This window comes from Suricata suricatta, chromosome X, assembly GCF_006229205.1.
Source record: "Suricata suricatta isolate VVHF042 chromosome X, meerkat_22Aug2017_6uvM2_HiC, whole genome shotgun sequence".
NCBI classification, from domain to species: Eukaryota; Metazoa; Chordata; class Mammalia; order Carnivora; family Herpestidae; genus Suricata; species Suricata suricatta.
The window spans coordinates 91,356,396-91,380,780 of NC_043717.1; the positions used below are offsets into that span (position 1 = coordinate 91,356,396).

Consider the following 24,385-nt stretch of genomic DNA (forward strand, 5'->3'; position numbering starts at 1 on the left):
GGGGCCGGATTGGGGGACCATTTGGGTGGCCCTGGAGTGAAATACTATACTGTCGGGGGCGGGGCAGGAGAGGGTGAGGGTGCACACGTTGGAAATTTTCCTAAGCCAGCGTCTATGGTTCCTCAGTTTGGGGGTTGGATTGCGGGGGGGGGGGGGCGGGTAGCATGCAGAGAGCTCATTTTCTCGGAGTGACACCCCCGCTTCAGCAGGCGGAGACCAAACGAACAAGGGATGATTTTTTTGCTGCCACCTTAAAGGCAGACATGGTCATTCAAAAAAAATAAAAGTCTCTCCTACCGTCCTCCGCCTCGCAACCACCAGCACCTTGAAATTCAAATTAAAAAATATAAGCCCCAGCAGAACCCCTTTTGCGCGGGTGTGGGATTGAAGGGCCCAGATTTCCCAGGCAGAGGCCGACGGGAAGGGGGGGGGGGAGAGGGAACGAGCGAGAGGAGGGAGAGAGGCGGAGGCTTTTTCCTGCACAGCCCCATCCCCCACTCTGTTACCCCAGTTCCGGGAATGTGAATGGGGCTGGGGGCTGTCGAGGGGCTCCCAAGCCCCCCAAGCCCCGGATAACGGGCACCCTCCACCCCGCGCCGCGCCCAGCCCCGCCCCCGCCCTCCTGGCGGCACAGAGGAAAGGGGGAGGGGAACGAAAGCAAGACTGTTCCGTCGCCCCCCACCCCCAGCGCGCCCGCGGCCCCCATCCCCGCTGAGCTCTGCCAGTACCTGTCGGCGCGCTGAAAGGTCAGGGCTTGGGCCCCTCGGAGGGGCCCGGCTCAGGATTTGTTCACCACACACACACCCCCTTCCTATTTACCTCCTTCTTCTCGCCCTTCTCCGAGGCCACGGTGGCTTCGGTGGCCAAGGCGGCCGCTCCCTCCTCCTTAGAGGTGGATGGCCCTGGCTGCTCGTCCTCTATGACCACGATTGTGGCGGTCGCATCAGCAGCTGCCACGGTGGCTGCCACTGCAGCGCTGTCCGGCTCCATTGCGTTGGAGCGGGAACGAGGAGAGGGACGAGGAAGGGGACGAGGGCTCCTGGGCGGCGGCAGTGGCTGCACTGGAAAGAGCTAGATGGAGCAGGGGTGGGGAATCACTCCGCTTCCAACCCCTTCGCTCAGCCCCCCCTTCTTTAAATAACCCTCAACCCTGCCCCACTTCCGTCCACCCACCCTACGTCATGGCCTCCCCCCGTCACCCTCCCCCCTTTCTCCACCCCCCCCCTCAACAATCGCGAGACTCCCCCTCCCCACCAAGAGCCCGGGCCGGCCCCGCACAACCAACTGTTGCCCGAGTGTGGGGCGCGGAGTGGGGTGGAGGAGGGAACCCGCAAGCCCGCAGCTCCCTAAAAATCTCCTTCCCACACGCCCCCAACAGTCAGCCTGAGCTCCCCTCGCCTATGTGTGCAGAAGGAATCCTCTTTCGCTTAAATCTGCTCTTTGTACCTCGGGGCGCTCTCCCCTTCTTGCACAAAGAACTTTTCCTCTGCTTGTAACTGCACTGTAAAAGGTCTCACTAATTCCAAAGCCCAGAACCCCTCTGGGGACTGCCCTTTCCCAGGTCCCAAAAGGGGGATCGGTGGTGCTATTCCCACCTTTGGAAATTCTGCAGGAGAAGCATTCCTTGAATCTCGTGATCGCAGCTGCAAACATTCTCTTAAAAGGCAAAGCGTGACGCTTGGGTTTCATGCATATTTGCTCTATTTGCAGCTCTGATACTTCTCAGATGGCCAATGTGCAGGAACCCTCCTTTTGCCTTCACCGCTGAATTTTAAAACTCCTTGGGTGGGGGGACTAGGGTCAAGGGCTTCGTAGAACCTGGGGCAAATTGTGGTAGATACCCAATATTAGTAAATGGATTAAATTATACTGTGAGATTTTTGGTGCGTGTTCTTTTTGTATCCCCGTTATTAAGTAATAATTAAACACCAATAATATGCATGATCATGGATATAAAAGCATTTTGTAAAGGGTAGGACAGTACGCAAATATCAATTATTAAATATTGTTTCTATTCCTCCTCACCATTTATTTTGATCAATAATGGGAAGATTTATACCTTTAAAATTTTTGATCATTACGGATGAAAGATAGCAAAATGTGGAAAATAATATACCAAACAACAATCACAAAATCTACAATTTCCAAAATGAAGCAAATACTTTTCAAAGTGTAAAGAAATCATGATTAATTTCCCTCAACATACCTTCCTGAATTACCCACTAAAATCAAATGTGAGTTCTATAAATAGCAGGAAGGTGCCCAACTGCCCCCCAAATATATCCCCTTTTCCTGGGGATAGTAGCCTAAATTCCTTTTTGTCTTAAAGTTGTGACTACTTCATATGCAAAACCGTTGTGACCTTTTAGCTACTATTGGTCATTTACACCTTAGTGTGAAGGAGTGTGAGATTCTGTCCAGGGACTGGTTTTGCACAGAGGCACACAGGTTTTTAGAGGCAAAGAGCAAGACACTGGTGATTGGAGGAGTGTGCCACTGAGACTGGTAGTAATAGCTTTGCTCTGATTTTTAATTATTCTTATCATTTGCCCTTGTTTCTCATCCTGAAGTACACATGTGTACTATCCATGGGTATATGGTTCATATTTCTGGAGCATGAACCTCAGTTAAGCAGTGAGATGGAATTAAATGACTTAACTGATCATTTGAAACACTATTTTTTCTATAAAATGTACAGATCGATGTATTAAGGAATGAACTGCAGAGTTTGAACTGTCTCCACATAAAACCTTGAGACTTCCAGTTAGACATCCTACCCCTTCACCACCACCTTCTCAGTCTCCTCAGTCATTAAGAGTTGTGTGGTGATGAAGTCCAGGAAGCACTTGAAAGACAAGGATGTACAGATGCATTTGACTTAAGGAGGATCCTTCTAGAAAGTGTCATGGAAGATTTCTTTTTTTTTTTTAATGTTTTATTGATTTTGAAGACAGAGAGAGAGACAGAGAGAGAGAGAGAGAATGTGAGCAGAGGAGGGTCAGAGAGGGAAGGAGACACACTCAGAAGACAGGCTCCAGGTTCTGAGCTGTCAGCACAGAGCCTGACACGGGGCTCGAACCCATGAACCGAATGATGAGATTATGACCTGAGCCGAAGTTAGCTTAACCAACTGAGCTACCCAGGTGCTCCTGAAGATGTCTTTTTCACGAAACTGCAGCTATGGGAGGATATAATTCCCCTTTCCTTTCCTGGGGCTTCAAAGAAAAAAGGGTCAGTAAATATTTGTTATGTATTTGTGTGCTTCTGCTTGCAAAGATACTTTATTCCATTGTACTTCTCATTGCCAATGTACAGTATTTCAGTTACACCTTGGGCTAAATGCACTCCTAGAAGAAATCTGGGAAACTCACATCCCTTTGAAATACCTCTTCTGTGGAAATATGTGTTTTAAGTTCCCCAAAAATAATTCAGAAATTAATTTGGGGGCCAGAACATATTTGTATGTTGGCAATTTTCCATATACTGTATAATGTGATCCTTTCTTTCCAGGATGACATGGCTGAAAGTGCTACCAACTAATGAGTTTGGCTGGAAAGGTCAATGCTTGGTCCATAGACCTTGCTTCAGGATTCATGTAAATATTGCCCTTAGGCTTGTGGCAACAGCTGCTATTTACAGAACATGTGCTATCCTTATTTGCAAATCTGCCTAAAATTCATGAACTGTAGACTTTGCTCAACAAGTGTCATCTCATTTCTGAGCCTACCCAACACCTTGCTCTATCTGCTACTACTACTACCTTCTTCTATTTTGTCTTTCCTTTTGAAATGGTCTTTAATTGCTGTACTCCAGTGAGGTAGGAAAACAAAGCAAACTTTTGTAGAAGACCTTGGGGTCATATTTGGGAGGTTCAAAACCATTCCTAGTATACTGGACAATACATCCATTTTGGCAGATTGTGAATATTGTAGAAGTTATCCAATAGCCATTTTTGTATAGCCAAACTTGTTCGGTATCTGCCAGAACACATGTCCAGTGGTGGTATTAAATACTTTGATAAAGTTCATGAAGTCAAGATGAAAGACTTAATGTTCATTCTCTTATCCTGTATCTGAAATTTATCACTGAAACCACAGTGTGACTTAAAACTACATTGTGATCCCACTAATCAACGTTCTTTCGAAGCTGGTACAAAGGATTCCAGTCACAGTATCTTGCTTACAACTATAGTAACCATTCTGTTCTTAGCAGTAAGCTTTCTCACCATTCTCCTTGAAAACATTTATGATAGTGGCATTTTTGAAAATGTGGTATTTCCTCAGCACTCTGTATATTAAAGGGAAAGGTCATCATAACAACCCGTATGCATCAACCATTTCTTGAGCACTCACTATTGTACTAGGTTCCTGGCATATGATGTTGCTAATCCTAGTAATGCTATGAAATATATGTTTTTATCCCTATTTTACAGATCAGAAAGTGGGGACTTAGGCTAAATAACTCATCTAAGGTTTCACAGCTAATAAGTGACAAAAGCCAGATTTAAATCCCAGACCATCTGGCTCCAAACTTTATCTTTCCACTTATATTTGTTAAGTTCTCTGTTCTTCACAGGGATTCCTCTTTGACAGTTGAAATCATATTCAGAAAATTATTGGAAATATTTTTGCTGTCTCCATAGTGTTCCCTCTGGATTTCTGAGGAGACATTATCACCCTTAAGGCTCTGGTAGTATGCATGGCCAGATAATTTCTTTAGCTGTACATAAAGGTTGCTGTAAAATGGAGGTTAGAGAATAATTTGGGGTTCTTGAACAGAATATACCCAAAGTAAATTTTCTGAACAGTAACGGGACTCAGGACAGAGTGCAGAGTGGGGGGAAAGTTAACTGAAATAATTTAAATGTGCAAGAGGAAGTGTTGGGCAAAATGTTTCACAAAACATTCATTAAGGGAATACTATGCAATCATTATGAATGGCTATGGAAGTATATATCTGCTGGCATGGAAATATGCCCCTAATAGGTTGTTTTTTATAATTCTTCAAGTTTTTCATTTTATTCATTTTATCATGTGTATATAAAATATTTGAGTCTAAACAGTCAAAATTATATTAAAATATATATTCATAGAATCTCTTCTACAACACTGCCTTATCTTTATTCTGTTACCAACAAGTAATCACTTGTATTCTTTTTCAGTTTTCTTTCCCATTTTTACACCAAAAAGCTGGCTATGTCATATTCTCCACATAGAGATCACTCTGTATTAGATTAGAAGTATTTCTCGGAATTTTATAGCTCCACATTATAGAATCATGTGTCTCCCCTCATTTCCTAGGTCTTTTTTTTAATGTTTTCTTTTTATGTTGGGGAGAGAGAGAGACAGACAGACAGAGAAAGAGAACAAGTGGGGGAGGGGCAGAGAGAGAGGGAGATACAGAATCCAAAGCAGGCTTCAGGCTCTGAGCTGTCAGCACAGAGCTGAACACAGGGCTCGAATTCATAGATTGCGAGACATGACCTGAGCCAAAATCAGATGCCCAACTGACTAAGCCACCCAGGCACCCCTCCTATGTCATTTTCATGAGGGCAATATGACAAATTCTACCTAATAGGATAAGAGTAGAATAGATAATCTCACTTCTAGGCCGATTTTGTAAGAGACAATTAGTGGCCTTCTTGCTCCCAGATCCTTTACAGTCATGATCACAGATACCCCTAACATATTGTTGAGTGAATGAAGGCAAGCAACAAAATAGAATGATCCGATTTAAAAACAAAAGAAAATAAAGAAGGAAAGAAAGAAAAAATGAATGAATGAATCTACGTAATAGATTTCCACAAAGGAAAAGGTGTTGAAGTAGTTGCTGGAAGGTGGTGGGATTATGGGTGGCTTTTTTCTAATATTTGTTTCTCTATTACTACCAATTTTCCTTGGTAAAGGTTCTTATACTTACATAATGAATAAATAACATTTTAAAGGATTAATTGCAAAATATTTCTCAAAACCAGACAGGTTGAAATAATCCCTAACAGATGGAGTAGAAGCTAGTAGACACAATGATTTAAAAAATGGAAAAGAACAGTTTCATACTAAAGAGACAACATAATTATATAATGTGTAAAATAAGAGAAGTAATATAAATTACTGGGCTGTTTGCAATAATATTACCTGGCTAAAGAACTGTTTTTGACATACCATTTTAAGTTGTATGTAAAAGGATTTTTCTACTTTTAAGAAACATCAGGGGCGCCTGGGTGGCTCAGTCAGTTAAGCATCCGGCTTCGGCTCAGGTCAGATCTCATGGTTCGTGGGTTCGAGCCCCGCGTCGGGCTCTGTGCTGACAGCTAGCTCAGAGCCTGGAGCCTGTTTCGGATTCTGTGTGTCTCTCTCTCTCTGACCCTCCCCTGCTCCAGCTGTCTCTCTCTGTCTCTCAAAAATAAAATAAAAAGCAGTAAAAAGAAAAAATTTAAAAAAAAGAAACATCATCTAAATCCTAGTTATGAAAAAAGATATTGTCAGTTTTTTAAATGCTTCCCACCCTGAAATTGCATACACCAAAGCATGCCCTAAAACCTGTAACACATGCTAAGTAATCTGAATTGGGTTTTCTAAAAGCACATGGTGAATATTTTTGGAGGGAGAATAGTACAATTATTACCAACTTGGGCTCTAGAGTCAGAAAGACTTGGAGTTCAAATGCTACCAAATTATTTAACCTTTCTATGCCTCAGATTTGCATCTGTAAAATGGATATAATACCTAACTAAAAACTAACTGCAATTAAAATAACAACTTTAAAAAACCTAACTCAGAGTGGCTTTACAGATAATTTAATGCACAAGTATATATGAAACATTTAGCATTGTCTTGGCACATAATGTGCATTCAATGGATGGTAGTTAAAATGACAAAAGCAAGGTGATGCATTGAGCTTCAGACTGAGCCAAGGAAAAGCCAGCACAAAAGTCAGTCTGGAAGTCAGTCCTGAACTAAAGTGGGAATAGAGCAAAACTGTTGTTTGCCAAGTTAATTTTCTCTCTCCATTATCATTTATTAGGGTCAGCAATTTGGTTCAATTACACTTCCTCAAAGGTAAGTTTTGAAGAAAAGCAGTAAATGACAGAGAAGAGTGTCAGGACACTTTCCTACATAGAGCATGACCTCCTTGAGGACAGGGACCATATCTGATTCATCTTTGTTAAAAGGCTGCATAAAATGAGGTGGAAGGAAGTGGGCCAAGGGACTGGCTCCCCAGCTCCATTGTGTCTTCCACCCTTCACATATATCCTTCAGATTTTTTCCTCTTGGTTTCTCCTACTTTTCCTCCTAGGTATCTATTTGGCCAGATTTCATATGCATAAAATATATCTGTAGAACAATTTTGAAAGCTCTCTTACAGCTTATCCACTATGGGTGGAACTAAATAGGAAGGACTATGATGGCTCACAAAGAGAATGGATTAGGTCCTTGTCCTGCACGTAGATCACTGGTCTCAAACTTTAACGCATCAGTATCACCTGGAGGGCTTATAAAAACACTGATAGCTTAGCAGCACCCGGGTGGCTAAGTCGGTTAAGTGGCTATGGCCAGCTTCAGCTCAGGTTATGATCTCATGGTTCGTGGGTTCAAGCCCTGCATCGAGCTCTGTGCTGACAGCTCGGAGCCTGGAGCCTGCTTCGGATTCTGTGTCTCCCTCTTTTTCTGCCCCTCCCCTGCTAACACTCTGTCTCTCAAAAATAAACAACAAAAAAAATTGATGGCTTGCCCCATTCCCAGAGCTTCTGAATTAATAGGTTTGCAGTGTGGCTAGGAATTTGCCTTTATAAGAAGTTCCCAGGTGATAATGATTCTTCAGGCCCAGGGGCCACACCTTGGAACCAATGACCAAGAACAGAGATCAAAAAACTTTTTCTGCAAAAGGCCAGATAATAAATATTTCAGATTTCATGGCTATTAAGGTCTTTATCACAATGACGCTATTGTGGTAGCATAAAAGACCATAGGCAATAGGTAAACCCACGAGCATAGCTGGGTTCCAATAAAATTTTATTTTATTTATGGACACTGAAATTTGAATTTCATATGAAATATTATTCCTCTTTTGATTTTTTGAACAATTAAAAATATAAAAACCATCATTAGGTTGAAGGACATTCAAATATTGGCATCAAGCTGTGTTTCCTGATCCCGGCCTGAAAAAAGGTTCATTATCTAATGAAGGCAAAACAAATGCAAGTGAAAAACTGAGACATATCAAAGCAGTAAATGTATGAGAAGGCGGTTAACCTCAATAGTCATCAGAGAAATGCAAATTAAAGCCGCAATAATGGCTCAATTGGTTAAGCGCCTGACTCTTGGTTTCAGCTCAGGTAACAATTTCGTGGTTCAGGATTCAAGCCCTGTGTTGGGCTCTGCACTGACAGCGCAGAATCTGCTTGGGATTCTCTCCCTCCCTCTCTTGCTCTGCCCCTTCTGCTCTCTGTCTCTCCCTCTCTCAAAAAAAATAACAAACTTTAAAGCCACAATGAGATCCTGTTACACATCCACTAGAAAGGCTAAAATGTTTTAAAGATTAACAGTACCAAGAATTTATAAGGATGAGAAGCAATAGGAGCACTCATATAGTGCAGGTGAGAGTATAAATTGTAGAACCACTTTGGGAACCAGTTTGGCATTATTAACCAGAGCTGAACACTTATATACCCTATTGCAGATTATGGTAGAGAAACACATATAATGTCACCCTGACTCCCCTTCAAAGAAGGACATTCTGCATATGTATGGGGAATGACCTACAGATAACCTCCAGCTGCCAGATCCTTGAGGGTCTACCTTAGCTGCAGAGAGTTGGTTTGCCCAAGGTCATGCTCTTCCTAAGGTGAACGAGTAAGGCAGAAGCAATGCAGAACACGCAAGCGGACACCACTTGTTCCAAAGCTCCTCACCAAATCAGCTCAAGTTTTGTCAGACTTGTATCACAGTTCATCTTCTTCCTCTGCTTAATCCTACTTCCTTTGCCTTTCTTTCACAAATGTTAGTCCCTAATAAACATCTTGTACTCAATACTCCATCTCAGCTTTTACTTCTGGAGAGCCCAACTCACAATCACCTTTGACCTCGTAATTCCATCAGGATAATATACGCTAGAAAATAATCATTTATATGTGCACCAAAAGCCATACACAAGAATGTTCATAGTAGGTTTTATTTATAATAGCCAAGTTCTTACGACCATTCAAATGCCCATCAACAGTAGAGCAAATGAATTATATTCATACAATGAAATATTACACATCAGTTAAAATGACAGCTACATACGGAGACATGCATGACATAAGATTGAGTGAAATGAGCAAGATGTGAGATAATGCATACTGTTATGTCATCTATATAAAGTTTGAAAACAGGCAAAGAAATTTATGGCTGCATCTGTAAGGGGTAAAACTGTAAAGAAAAGCTGCTAAATGATTATCACAGAAGTCAAGACAGTGGTTATGTACAGGGATGATCCTCAAAAATTTAAACAACTGGTAAAACACAAACCTTGACTAATCCAAACAGACAGAAGCTTTTATGCTTCGTCAGACTGTGCTGGCTCAATACCAGCCCTGATTTAATTCTGGGTGGAAGAAGAAGGGGTGGTCAGAAAGAGAGGCATCAGGTTTAGGGGTATCTTCCAAAATGCTAACAATGCTTGGTTTCTTTTCTTTTTTTATTAAAGATTTTATTTTTAACTAATTTCTACACCCAAATTGGGACTCAAACCCATGGCCCCAAGATCAAGAGGCACCCCAATGATGTTTAATTTCTTGACCTGGCCGGAGGTTACATGGGCGTTCATTTTATAATCATTTGTTAAACTGTACATATATATATTATGTTCATTAAAAGAAGGAAGAAATAGGCATACTATGGAAAAATATAAATAAATGTTTTACAAATGATTTACTCGAAAAAGTGTAAGTATAAAATGCTGAGGAGGTGGTGGGAGAGTGAAGATAAGAAACACCAGAGCTCATCATGTGCTTATTTGTTCTGTAACAATATGATACAAGATAGACCTTGAGAAGGTCCATGAAGTTCTACGAGAGGCACACAGAGACGCTGTTATTCAGAGGAGTGAGCATTGTTCTCCAGCTGAGGGGTGACAAGAGAAGAGCTTCAAGAGGAGGTGAGCATTGAAGAACAGAGAGAATTCCAGCAGGTATAGTTGCAGAGGAGGTTGGGGTAAAGACAACATTAATGAGATGGAAATAGTAGCATGTGATCAAGAAATTAGTCAAATTGATTAAAGCAGCATTTTACAACTTGTTTTGATGCTTAATACCCTTAGGAAAATTCTAAATCATGCATTGTTTTCTGCAAGGAATAATTATATATTACACAGATACCTATCAAATAGCTACTGTGCTAGGTGCTAGGTGCTAGGTACACAGCCATAGCAAGACAGAAAAGGTTCTAGAGCCTATACTGCCTATATCTAAACTTAGTTTCTTTCTAGAGGCACCATTCTTCCCGAGAGCAGAAAATAATCTAGCCTTGTCCCCATAAACTCAGTCAATTCAATGCTGTGTGTGTGTGTGTGTGTGTGTGTGTGTGTGTGTGTGTGTGTACCATTTCATATTAAACTCAATCGGATTTAGGAGTTACCCTAAATAAATTCTTCTTTACTCTCATGTTGATTTGAAACTCTGGAGTTTTATGCAAGACCGAAATAGCAGTGGTGGGGAGGAGATGTCTACTTCTAGGGCTCTTTATATATTCTGCACCAGCATTCCCTGGGATATATAGTCATCCTCTTATCCACCCCTACTGCTATTCAGTAAGGCAGCTAAGTCCCCATCAGGCCTCTAACGACACAGTACCTACTGCTACCAAATGCTGCTTCCTCTCATCATGACCACAAGATCCCATCTTCTAAGTTCCCTTTTCCTACATGCCTTCCTCTTCTCAGTTCTGAGGCTCTTATCTACTACGGTAGAGTAATGGGGAAAATAACATAACACATCTTGCGCAGCAAGTATTCTTCCTAAGTCTGTCTTATACCCTGGAATGAGATATAAAACAATAACACAAAAACCAAGAGAATGTTCTGCCCTTCTTTCATGACACCTGTGTTGGAGGTGAGACCCATCTTATGTGTCATGCCTGCCTCGAGAAGGGTCACAGGGTTGAGGATAGAAAAGAACTTAGGTAATCTTCATAGATCATCCCACTAGATCTATCACAGTGTAGGGTTTTTTCAAAGTAGGCTCCATGCCCAACATGGGGTTTGAACTCACGACCCTGAGATTAAGAGTCACATGCTCTGCCAACTGAGCCAGCCATACACCCCCTCGGTGTACTAAATGTCACAATTAGACAAAGAAAAAGTTGAATTTAGCCATAACCCTATTTTCTCTTTTCAGGTTTTTGAAGTATGTACTAGAGAAACCTTTACATGCCATATAAGAATTTTGATCAGATAAATGCAGTTTATGGGTCTGATGAGTATCCCCTTGAGAATTTGTAGAATTTATATCATTTTTATGGTCTGTGTTTCAACATCAGCATCTCTCTAATTCTTTGTGGATATATATTAACCAGCTTGTGACCATTAAAAATTTTTTACACTCTATAAAGGCCAAAGCCAAAATGACAAGTTAGCGGTATTCAGCTGAATGATCAAAGGAGTACCTGAATCGTGAGCACAACAATCTGATTGCCCCTAACCACTGCACATGTTCAGTTCTTAAGAAAATGCTTGGGTAGATCATAAGGTTTGTAAAGAGTAGTCTTAGGAAGTAACTGGAAAGCTATGTTCAGCACAGAATCTTTGAGGCCTTAAGTGCCAGGCTAACTCTATATTCTTTCAGTTCAGCATCTCCTGAGGGAAAGTAGGCCTGGGCAATGCCAAACCTGGCTATGGGATTCTTGAAACAGAAAGGAGAGCCTGGCTTAGGAGAATGAAATGGGGGTGGAGGCCAAAAGAAATGAAGAAACTAGCTAGGGTAGGAATAAAGCAGCCAAGTACCAAATTCTATAAGGAATGAAAAGTATAAACGGAAATATGTAAATAAAAATGAGCTCTTCTTTATTCAGCTTTGTATGGAAAGCCAGATCTACGTTGGATTTGTGTATATGAGAAGTGAGGCTTTTTAACTATGGTGATTTAGAAATCAGTGAATCATTTATACCTCTGTTCAGCCTGCCTTTCAGCCTCTGGCTGCTGACTCACCTACGTGAAATCTTCCCCAGACTCATCTATGTAAGGCAGGCCAGTTTCTGCCTTTGCAGGCCCGAAGCGCTTCTTACTTGTGAAGGCTTCAACCAGCATCATATTAAACATATTAAAATGCATCCATGTCTTTCATTAAATATTTATATTTTTGCTATACATTTTTGAAAGGACATTTGTAATTTTGCTTTGAAATTTTTTGTCGGTGCATAATTAATTTAATTTATAATGGCTGTGATATCTCCATAATCATTATGCATATTTGGAAATTCTTGAGAAGTGAGAAGATCCAACCTAGAAATTGTTTTTAAAGACAGTGGATTTTTTAATAAATAGAAAAATGGGGCGCCTGGGTGGCTCAGTCGGTTAAGCTTCTGACTCTCAGTTTTGGTTCAGGTCAGGATTTCATGGCTCATGAGATAAGAGTCCCTGAATCCCTGCTTCGGATTCTTTTTCTCCCTCTCTCTCTGCCCCTCCCCCACTCACACTCGTGCATGCGTGCTCTCTCTCTCTCTCTCCCTCTGTCTCTGTCAAGATAAATAAATAAACTTTTTTTTTAAATTTGTTTATAGTTTATTTTTGAGACAGAGAGAGACAGAGCATGAGTGTGGGAAGGGCAGAGAAGGAGACACAGAATCTGAAGCAGGCTCCAGGCTCCGAGCTGTCAGCACAGAACCCCTCGCGGGGCTCAAACCCATGAACCGTGAGATCATGACCTGAGCCAAAGTCAGACGCTTAGCCGACTGAGGCACCCATGTCTCCCAATAAATAAACTTTAAAAAAAGAAAAAGGAAAATGTAATAATTAATGAACTTGATATGTTATATTTTGTAACCATTTAATTAAATAATTATTTTTAAGTTTTCCCATCTTTTAGTATTTTATATTCTCTCCTTAAGATCTCACTTTTTAAATGTTGTCTCTAAAAAGACTGTAAGGATCACCTATTTCAATGCATCCTAACTACCACTTTAGACTCCCCCACCCCATGAGCTTCTGCTTTGCCTGCTGTACTACTTCCTAAGCTTAATGCACCTTCTTGGTAAACGTTTACTACTCCTGCTTTTCATCTGCCAAGCATTGCTAGAGAACATTACACACCCGTGCCGCTTTGGACCACCATAGAAATTCATGTCATCTTCCTCCAATTGGGCTTTCTCTATGGCTCCTAAACTCTTTATTAATTTTTCTGGATTCACTGTCATTCTCCCAACAGTGGCTGTTCCCTCCTTCTCCACCTTATTCAAGCTCTCAAACCCTTTCTCTCAACTTCAGTTTCATCAAATTAAATGTTATAATTCAGGTAGGGCAGTTACCATAATTCCTGGCACATAGAGGGCTCTAAATAAACACCTACTGTTAATACTGTTAATATTGAACAAACAGCATAATGTGTTTGGTTAAAAAGTTCCAACCCTGGGGTGTCTCTGTGGCTCAGTTGGTTGAGCAGCTGACTCTTGGTCTCAGCTGAGGTCTTGATCTCAGGGTCATGAGTTCAAGCCCTCTATTGGGCTCTGTACTGGGCATGAAGCCTACTTTTAAAAAAAGTTCCAACTTTGGAGTCAGACTAACACGAAATTTGAATCTTGATTCTGACATTTACTAGTTAATACGCAAACTGCTTAACTTCTCTGACACTCGTTTTTCTCACCTTTAAAATGGAAACAATACTACTAATTTATAGGGATTTAGTGAGGATTAAATGAAAGTATGTATGTAAATCCATGTGGAGAGTGTCTGTCACATGAGTATTTGACATTAGCCACCAGGATTATTTTTGGTATTAACATCCACTTAGTACTTTTTGTTGTTTGGAGAAAGCGTTTCCCCTGTGAGAGACTGAGTTTTTAGTGTCTTCACCTCAATATATTTCCATATATTCCTAACCTCTTATTCATTTTTTTTTATTTTAGAAAGGGAGAGAGAGCACACATGAGTGCAAGTGGGGCAGAGGGTTAGAAGAAGTGGGGGGAGAGAGAGAGAGAAAGAGAGAGAGAATCCTAAGTAGGTTCCACCCTCAACACCGAACACAGGGGCTCTACTCTATCCCAGATACCTGGGATCGTGACTTGAGCTGCAACCAAGAGTCAGACACTCAACTGACCAAGCCACCCAGGTGCCCCCCAACCTCTTATTCTTTACAGCAAATATTAGAGTACTCCACTGCATGCCAGGCACTGTTTGAAGTCCTGGGGATACTGGAGATTTGGAGGAAGAAGTCTCTCTCCTCTTCTCTAAGGTTGATTTCCTCCATCTGCACCTGGGATCCTCCTCCTGCCCAATCACCAGGGGACTTTTCTTACAACATTTCTTAATTTTTTTTTATGTTTCTTATTTACTTTTGAGAGACAGAGAGAGACAGTTTGAGCAGGGGAGGGTCAGACAAAGAGGGAGATACAGAATGCGAAGCAGGCTCCAGGCTCTGAGCTAGCTGTCAGCACAGAGCCCAACACAGGGCTCGAACTCAGGAACTGTGAGATCATGACCTGAGCCAAAGCCGGATGCTTAACCGACTGAGCCACCCAGGCGCCCCAACAACATTTCTGCTTCCCTCTTCTAGCTTCTTAAATGTCCCTTTCTTCACTGGTCCCTCTCCTTTGCTTTAAAGTGCCTTCAGATTTTATCAAGAATTTATGGGGCGCCTGGGTGGCTCAGTCCGTTAAGCCTTCGACTGCGGCTGAGGTCAGATCTCACGTTCAGCGTCAGGCCCTGTGCTGACAGCTAGCCTGGAGCCTGCTTCAGGTTCTGTTGTCTCCTTCTCTCTCTGCTCCTCCCCCTCTCATGCTCTGTCTCTCTCTGTATCAAAAATAAATAAAACATTAAAAAAAAGTTTTAAAAAATATTTTATTAAGAATTTGTTTGACCCTTCTAATTAATTTAATTAAAATTGTATTTCACTCCTTTTTATTTTCAAACCTCTTTAATACATGGTTTCTAACTTCCGTTTCCTCACAATACAGTCCCTTCTCAATTCCCTGTCATCTTGTTTCTATCCTCACCACTTACTGAAACCACTTACTTAGTGGTCTCCAGTGAATTCCTTGACATATCCATAAAGTCTCTCAATTCTCATTTTCCTCGTCCTATTTGTAGTATCTGACACTGCTAAACCCTCCCCTACATATTACTTCTTTGTTTTACATTTTCATTGATTGCAAACAATTTCAAGTGCAAGAAAGAATATAAAATAACATATCCAATATTTACACCCACCATGCATTGAATCTTGCAACATCAACTTTCAGATTGTGTTTAAAGAAATAAATATTATAGCTATAGTTGATATTCTTTGTATGCCCCTCCCCAGTATCAATCCACTCCCTCCCTTGAATTTGGTGATGATTATGCTCTTTCACGTCATATACACTATTGTATCTATGTAGCCATAAGAAACAGATAATATTTTCATATTGTATAGTCTACTGCCCATGATCTGCTCTTTTTGTTCAACATCATATTTTGAGATTTAACTGTTAATACATAACACAAATTATTCATCTTAGTTTCAAGATAGTATTTAATTTCATGAATACCATGATTTATTTATCCATTTACCTGCTGATGGACATTTAGTTTGCTTCCATTTTTTTCTGAGATTACAAGTAATGCTGTAATGAACATTCTTTTACATGTCTTCTTGGGCATAAAGGTTCAAGTTTTGCCTGGGTCAATACCTATAAATGGAATTTCGGGTTGAAGCGTATTACATAGTCAGCTTTATTAGGTAATGTCAAATTCTTTTTTTTTAAGTGTATTTATTTTGAGAGAGACGGAGACAGAGAGAATAAGTGGGGGAGGGGCACAGAAAAGCAGCCTTTTTACTGTCAGCACAAAGCCCGAGGCAGGGCTCAAATCCACAAAAGGTGAGATTATGACCTGAGCTGAGAACGCTTAACTGAGCCACCCATGTGCCTCTCAGATTCTTCTTCACAGCAGTTCTACCAGCTTATGTTATTTTCTAGCAGTCAATCAGAGTTTCATCTGTTCTATATCCTCAACAATGCTTGCAGTTGTCTAATTTTTTTATTTGAGAGTAAGAGAGAGTGAGCAAGCATGAGTAGGGGAGAGGGGCAGAGGGAGAGAGAGAGAGAATCTTAAGCAGGCTCCATGCTCCTCATGGAGCTTGACACGGGGCTCAATCCAATGACCCTAGGATCATGACATGAGCTGAAATAAAGAGTCGAATGCTCAACTGACTGAGCCACCCTGGCACCTTGGTGTGATGTGAATTTTTAAATTTTGCCAAACCAACGGTTGTGAAATCATTTCAATTTTCAATTTCTCTGAATAGTAATGAAGTGAAACTTCCTTTCTTGTCTTTATTGGCCATTTGGGTTTCTTTGACTATGAATTGCTTCTTCATATATTTCATCAATTTTTCTACTAGGTTTCTTTCTTTTTCTCACTGATTTATAGGGGTTCTTATACATTCTGGACACTAATTCATTCATTACCTTAATCAAATTTTTCTAGCGCATATTTTGTTCCAAGAATGGTTATAGGTGCTGGGAATGCAGCTGTGAACAAAACAGACAAAATCTCTGCCCTCACGGAGCTTATATTCTAGGGGAAGGTAAACAATAAACAAGATCAGTAAGTAAAATATAGGATAATGGATTGTGATGAATTCTATGGAGAAAAAGTAAACGTAGAAGATGAATGAAGGTCCATGTTTCTGTGGAAGCAGATAAGGAGATTGTTGAATTGCAGTGTTAAATGAAGATGTCTAGGAAGGCCTCACTGAGAATGTGTCATTTGAACAAAGACCTAAAGGAGGTGAGAGACTAGGCAGAGTAAACAGCAAGTGCAAAGGCCCTGAAGCAAGAGTGTGCCTAGAAAGTTCTAGGAATAACAAAGAGCAGTGTGACTAAGCAGACAGAGTTGCAGAGACTGGTGGGAGAGAAGTAGGTTGGACGATGACAAGTAGAAGTGTAGAACTTCATAGGTTATCCTTTGTCAGTTAGGTGCATTGAAAATATCTTCTACCAGTCTGTGGCTTGTCTTTTAACATGTTTATGTTGTCTTGAAGTACATGCATTTTGAAATTTAATGTAGTTAAATGTATCTATTGATTCCTTTATTGTTTGTGCTGTCTGGTGTCTTAAAGAGTCATTCTCATTCCCTATTCCATAAAGATATTCTCCTGTTTTCTTCTGAAAGCTGTAAAATTTTGCTTTTTCACATTTGGATCTTGAATCAACCTGGTATTGAATTTTTCCTCTATGGTATGAGGTACAGATCCAGTTTTATTACTTTCTATATGGATGATCAAGAGTTCCAGCACCATTTAGTGAATAATCCATTCTTTTCCCACTGATTTAAAATGTCACATATGTTGCATATCAATTTTCCATATATGTGTGGGTCTGTTTGGGGTTCTGCATTCTGTTCTATTGGTCTGGCCAACTCCACACCACACTGTTTTAATTACTATAGATTTAAGATCAGTCTTCCTATCTAGTCCACTGTAGATTCTTGAGCAAGTAAAAAAATATAATTGAAACATTACTCCAAGAAGAATGTTCTTATTATTATCAACAGAGAATAATGATCAAAGGAGATAACACAGAGGCTAACAATAAAGTGAATGGTGGTACAGATGGGGAGAAAACAAGGAATCTGAAAGCAATTCCAACGAAAATATTAATAACGTTGACCTGTTGGATACAGAGAAATTAGGAGAGAAGAAGAAAGCATATGGCTTCAAAGTTTCAAGCCCCGAGTGGCTATGTGAAATGACGACTTAGTTTTGTCATCCAGTATTGTGTTAACACTGAGGTATATTAGGCAAGGGGTCTGAGCTAGGGAAGTGTATTTGGTCCTTGTTTGCTTAGAGATGACCTTGAGGGGTGCAAAGGAAGAGCAAAGGTCTGAGCTTTGGGGATTTGTTCTAAGATTTCGGTGGTGGAAGGAAGAAGAGGCAGGGAAGAACATCTGAGAGGTAGAATTAACCAACACGGCGCGTTCTAACTGTAACAAGGTTGGGGTGGGTTTTTTTGTTTGTTTTTTGTTTTTTACTGAATGATGTGGGTCCTATTGGCCCAACACATTTGAGTTTTCCCATAGGTATGGCTGTGTTTTGTTTCTGTGGCAATCTTCAAGGTCCACAGAATAATTCTGGTATAACAGGCAGCATTTAAAACGCTCTCCTCCCTGGATCTGGTAGAGACTTCCCGGGTCCGTCGGGTCTCTGGCTGCAGTTCCGCGGGTTGGCCGCCGGGGGCGAAATCTGCGGCGGCCTGGAAAACTCTCGGGGGCGCGAGGCGCCGCTCTCTCTCGGGTCAGGCTCTCGGCTCGGCTGCCGGCTCCCGGCGCCCTGCGCGAAGCCGTTCCTCAAACAACGCGCGGCCAACGGCGGCAGGTGAGGACGCGGGAGGCAGTGTCGTCGGATCCGCCCGCAGTCCGCAGCCCCACGGAGTCCGGAGGCCGCCGGGATGGAGCCGCGGCTCCCGGTCGGAGCCCAGCCCCTAGCCGTATCCGCCAGAGGGAAGGGGGAGGGGAGGCCCCGCACGGCGGGAGGGGTAGGGGTGCGAGGGACTGCGGAACGCCGCGGAGGTGGGGGGGGGGTCGCACCCGGAGGCAGAGTCGAGTCGGAGAGGGGGCCCGACGTGGGAGGGGATGCCTTGGGCACCCCGGAGGGCGGGCAGAGGGGCGGGAGCCTCCCTCCGTCCCGCACCGCGCCAACCCTCCCTGGCCGCGCTTCTGGAGGAGACCCTTGACTCTCGCCCACATACTATCGAGGGTTTGGAGATGCAGGGTGCTCGCCGGGAGTCCTGCTTCCTGACGCTAGCCCAAAGGAACGGGCAATATGAGTAAGTAACCACCTGATTCCCATTGAGGAGAGGAGCCTGCCATTACCTCCGAACCCCAAACCGCTACAAGCCACCCACTCTGCTTCCACTGAGGCCGCGTGGGCCACAGGTTCAGGCCCAGGTGTGAAGTGCGAGGGCTGTAGCCATGGGGCTTTGTCCCCAACTTTCAAGCCGCTCGGTCTCTCCTGGCAGTGTGGTTCAGTGGAAGGACTCAACCGGCGGGCGTTGAAGCAGGAAGCCTGGGTTTTTAGTTCCTGCCTCTGCAACGGCATGTGTTGTGTAACCTTGGGCAAGTCAACAATAATTTCTGGGCCTTGGTGTCCTCATCAGTCAAATAAAAACATTAACTCCCTTACCTTATAGACTTTGAAGTTGTAAATGGTGGAATAATAAATGCAAAAGTGGTTTGCAAAAAGTAAAAGTGTTATAGAAGAGCTTCATTGTTAACCTTACAGAAGTGCCTTTTCCTTACCCCATTCAACTGGTTCCTCCAGTCTCCCTACTCCCTTATTCCACTTGCTTGAAGGCATATTCATTAATTCAGTAATGGTTTAGTGTAAGCCGGTAACTGCCTCACTTATTGACTTGACTGTTAGAAAAAGTAATGAAATGTGTAGAAATATAAACAGCATTTGGCAGTTTATCAGTGTGTAAGTTCTGCCTTGCAGTATAGGAGCTCAGTTGACTGTTGACTGAATAGATTATTTTGATAAGCTATCACTATAGCTGCTGATCTTCCTTTCCGCTAATGCCTCATCTTAAAAGTGTCTATGGTGACCATTACATATCATAGGCTCTGTTGCTGTGTGCCCCATTCACTTCCCTTGGATCTTCACTGGTTTCTTGACATCAGAGTTTAAAAATCGGTGATCAGGGGCGCCTGGGTGGCTCAGTTGGTTAAGCGTCCAACTTTAGTCCAGGTCATGATCTCACAGTTTATGACTTCAAGCCCTGTGTCGGGCTCTGTCCTGACAGATTAGAGCCCGGAGCCTGCTTCAAATTCTGTCTCTCCCTGTCTCTCTGACCCTCCCCAGCTCATGCTCTGTCTGTCTCTCTCTCTCTCCTCCAAAAATAAATAAACATTAAAATAAATTAAAAAAAATAAAAATCGGTGATCATTTAAATACTGCTTTCTCCCAACATTGGATTCTGCCTAAAAATAAATTTTCTCAGTCCCTGCTTTTAGATCTTACAGACTCAGTCTGGGTCTATGCTGTCAAATTGACACAGAAGAAATTCCCACTGACTTAGCCTGCCCTTTTCTGAGACTCGTGCCGCCACTCTAACTGGACAACAGCTGGGCCTATAAAGTAGTTCTTCCCTAGGTCCTGCTTGGTCAGTTCTGTTGGTGTGGTAAATTGATGTTATTTTCCCCAGATTTCATCAAACCCTGAAAGACAAGTTGAATCATAAATTCAACAGAAAACTGAATTGAACAGTGGAAAACCACTGCCACTTCGAAAGGCTAGAATGGGGTGAAGAGATGTGCCCCTTGGATCAAACTAAATTTTTTGCATCTTGGTTTCCTCTTCTGTAAAAAAAGTTATGAGGATTAAATAAAATAACTACATTGTTGAGATGACTGCAGCCTCAGATACGGTTCCTGGGTTTGATAGGTTTGGAGCTCTAGTTAGCTAATAGGGGAGGGAGCAGCTGGCCTTGAGATGAATGCCTCATTCTGTCAGGCCTCATGGAGTAGGAAAACTTTTATTAAACGCGGAGTGATAGCTCTGACGATTTGTGTCCTCTCCACAAAGACATGAAAGTTTTATGTTCCATATCTGTTTGAGTTAAGGGGGGATAGCAACAACTGAGACTTAATTGGCTTGGTGTGTGCCAGGGACTCTTCTGAGCACTTTCTATGAATTAGTTCATTTAACCCTCATGTGAGGGCTGCTGTGAAATTGTAATATCATCACCATCACCCCCATTTTCTAGATACAGAAATTGAGGGACAGAGAGATTAAGTCACTTGTTGACAGGAAGTAGCTTACCTGAGATTTGAACCCATGTAACATTTCAGAATGACACTCTTTGAGAAGTTTCTCTTGAAATCATTTATTGGAGATATCAAATATTGTCATACCATCTATAACCCTCACATTCTTGTCTCATGGGTATCTTCTCTGACTTGGGCTCTTCTCACAACTTTTTTCCTTTTGGTCTTTTTATTCTAGAACTTGAAGTCTATTTTAATATTTAGTACTGTAGTTCTTGCTGTCAACCATAGGAGAAATTTAGTTGAGAGACTAAAATTGCAATTAAAAAATTTTTTTCAAGGAAAATGGCTTATGATGCAACCTGTTGTGTCTTTAACCTTCCTTGAGCAAATCAGAGTATTTCCTAGAATAAAGCTGAATTAGCATTCACAATTTGTTACTCTTTTCTGTTTGACAACTACCAAATTCTAATTTCTATTGTTTTGTCATACAGCTATTATTTTTCACCTTTCTGGTCTGAAACTAATGATTACATTAGGAAGAATTTAAAGAAATTTTTTAAATTTTTTAAAATGTTTTTTATTTATTTTTGACAGAGAGAGAGAGAGAGAGAGGGAGAGAATCTGAAGCAGGCTCCAGGTTCTGAGCTAGCTGTCAGCACAGAGCCCAATGCAGGGCTTGAACCCACAAACTATGACATTGTGACCTGAACTGAAGCTGGACGCTTAACCAACTGAGTCACCCAGGTGCCCCTAAAAAAATTTTTTTTAAGTAGGCTCCACACCTAATATGGAGCTTGAACTCCTGACCCTGAGACCAAGAGTCACATGCTCTACTGACTGAGCCAGCCAGGAGCCCCAGAATTTTTATATTCTTTAAAAACATTTTTTTAAAACATTTATTCATTTTTGAGAGAGAGCATGAGCAGAGAAGGGAAATGAGAGGGAGACACAGCATCTGAAGCATGCTCCAGGCTTTGAGGTGTCAGCACAGAGCCCGACATGGGACTCTAACTTACAAACCGTGAGATCATGACCTGAGCTGAAGTCATATACTTAACCGACTGAGCTACACAGGTGCCCCTACTTATTCTTAACCCTATTCTTGCTATAATTTGTTTAGTGACTAACACATGGTAGGTATTGTGGAATTAAATTTTAAGTTGATCTTTGTTTTATAATGGATTTTTTGGAGGGAGGTTGTATTTTTAAATTGAGATATAATTGACATATAATATATTAGTTTCAAGTGCACAACACAGTGATTTGATATCTGTAGATATTGTGAAATGACCAAAACAAGTCTAGTTAACATCCATCATCATACTTAGTTACAGATTTTCTCTTGTGATCAAAACTTTTCAGATCTATTCTCTTAGCACCTTTCAAATATACAGTACAGTATTATTGATTGTTGTTACCAGGCTGTACATTACATTCCCATGACTTACTTATTTTATAACTGAAAGTTTGTACCTTTTGACCCCCTTCATTTTACCTACCCCCCACCTCTGATAATCACCTATCCTCTGTATCTATGATTTTGGGTTTTTTTGTTTGTTTTTAGAATCTACATATAAGTGAGATCATATGGTATTTGCCGTTTTCTGCCTTATTTCACTTAGAATAATGCCCTCAAGGTCCATCCATGTTGTCCCTTTTGCGATGGCTTTTAATAGTACAGTCTAGTTCAAGCTTTACTGCTAATGTCAAACACTTTTTCTAGTCTTCATTTCTTTGCGATTGTATTGGTTCGTTTTCCCTAAAGTAAGCTCTTCCTCTTTCAGTCTTGCTTTGTCAGTCTTTTATCTTCTTTCTGATCTCCATCTGGGTTTATAGGACTCTGCTTGACTCATGAACTTTGCACGTTGAAAGGAGCCTGCCCCATATTCCTCTAGTCACCTTAAAATATGAACATCTACAGATCAGGCAAGCAGACAGAGCAGAAAGATAGCATTAATACTTTTATTTCCTTTAGTTCTGTCTAAGCAATTCCTTTCCGCATGTGATCTCCTTTAAAGTTAACACATTGGGAAAAAAGTACAAAAAGCTAAAACAACAAGCCCCCCAAAAGACAACAAACTAGAAATAAAACCCTTCAAAATAATGACATTTTTTAAATGTCAGAGGTTGGACAAAGTATATTTAGAAATTTATCTCTGTTTATAGCTTAGTGAAACTGGTTCATTTATTCAACCAATATTTATTGAGCATCTCTTAGGCAGGAGGCAAGACTGAATATGATAGGGTCTTTGTTTTCAGGAAGCTCAGATCAGTGAGGGAAATAAATAAAACTGCAATGGAGGGTACAAGTGCTCTATTATTGGGGCAGATGAAGGGGACCAAGGTACTGATTCTGCTTTGGGGAATTAGGAAAAGCTGCAAAGAGGAGGTGATATTTGAGCTGGGTCTCAGGAAGAACAGAAGAGTGTTCCTGGCAGAGAGAACCACCTGAAGACTGCTTGATTTGGGGAAGCTAGGAGATGTTCAGAATGGTTGTTTACCAGTAGGTCATACATTGATCCTGGGCCACTAAGGATAAGCAGTAAGTGAAAATTAAGATTTCAGGAGTACCTAGGAATTTAGAAGTCTTTCATTTCATATTGGGAGGCCAAATCCAGTTATGTTTACCTAGAAATACTTGCATGAAGTTGGAAACCAGAGTAAAAACACAAGGAATATAAGGCACTGGTTGTGATATCTGCTGCCTTGGTCACAGGTTATTTTAACTGATCCTGCTGGTTGGGCACCTTTTCTTACTTCTCCATGAACCTGTATACTTGTTTGCAGAGATAGAACCATTATTTGGTAAAAGCCGTAGAAATATAATTTGAAGGCTAATTTATGAAATTTCTAATTCATTTATTCAGCAAACTTGAGCGACTGCTATGTGCCATACCCTGTGATAGTTGCTAGAAATCCTGTTGTGAAGATACAACCATAAGTCTGCCCTCATGCCATACACACCTAGCTATTCTTCACTCTAGTATATGTGCTCTGAAGGTGTATGCACTGTAATTCTTGCATTTGAGATTGAAAGTTGTTTTTAAGATACTATTATGTGTTCTTTATGGCACAGGACAGTGTAGGTATTCAGATATTGATCGTCACTGACATTCTCTTAGATCTAGAGTGATACCTAGCTGTCATGATGCTCAGATCCAGGGATTGAGATATAGTAAGTCTAATAAATATGGACTAGATTTGTGTAACAACTCAGCAGTATAATTTGTTTTTAAATGTTTGGGTTTTTCAGTAGCCATTTGTTGATGCATTCTTCTGTTTCCTAGGTTAATAATCCAGTTGCGCGAGAAGGAACAGCATGTTCAAGATATCATTCCTATAAATAGCCACTTTAGATGTGTTCAAGGTACTAGCTTTAATTGCCTAGCTAGTTTTACAATGTTTTTCCTTGGTCGTTATTGCATTGTCTAATACCATACATATTTAA

At 41.3% G+C, this 24,385-nt stretch overlaps 2 protein-coding genes across 12 annotated transcripts in view; one reads left to right on the forward strand and one right to left on the reverse strand.

Moving 5' to 3' along the window:
* Window positions 1–1,051, reverse strand: part of SMARCA1 (SWI/SNF related, matrix associated, actin dependent regulator of chromatin, subfamily a, member 1) — a 74,810-nt gene extending 73,759 nt beyond the window's left edge. For all 7 annotated transcript variants that reach the window (XM_029929855.1, XM_029929859.1, XM_029929860.1 and 4 more), the window contains exon 1: window positions 820–1,051. In XM_029929855.1, coding sequence (XP_029785715.1) covers window positions 820–990 — 171 coding nt within the window. In that variant the 5' untranslated portion in view covers window positions 991–1,051. The remainder of the gene's footprint in view (window positions 1–819) is intronic.
* Window positions 1,052–18,450: 17,399 nt separating this feature from the next.
* Window positions 18,451–24,385, forward strand: part of OCRL (OCRL inositol polyphosphate-5-phosphatase) — a 51,007-nt gene continuing 45,072 nt past the window's right edge. For 3 of the 5 annotated variants that reach the window (XM_029930168.1, XM_029930169.1, XM_029930170.1), the window contains exons 1-3: window positions 18,451–18,656; window positions 18,916–18,995; window positions 24,225–24,304. In XM_029930168.1, coding sequence (XP_029786028.1) covers window positions 18,618–18,656; window positions 18,916–18,995; window positions 24,225–24,304 — 199 coding nt within the window. In that variant the 5' untranslated portion in view covers window positions 18,451–18,617. Of the gene's footprint in view, window positions 18,657–18,915; window positions 18,996–24,224; window positions 24,305–24,385 lie in introns of those variants that run through there. The other 2 variants (XM_029930174.1, XM_029930171.1) reach the window with 2 other exon arrangements.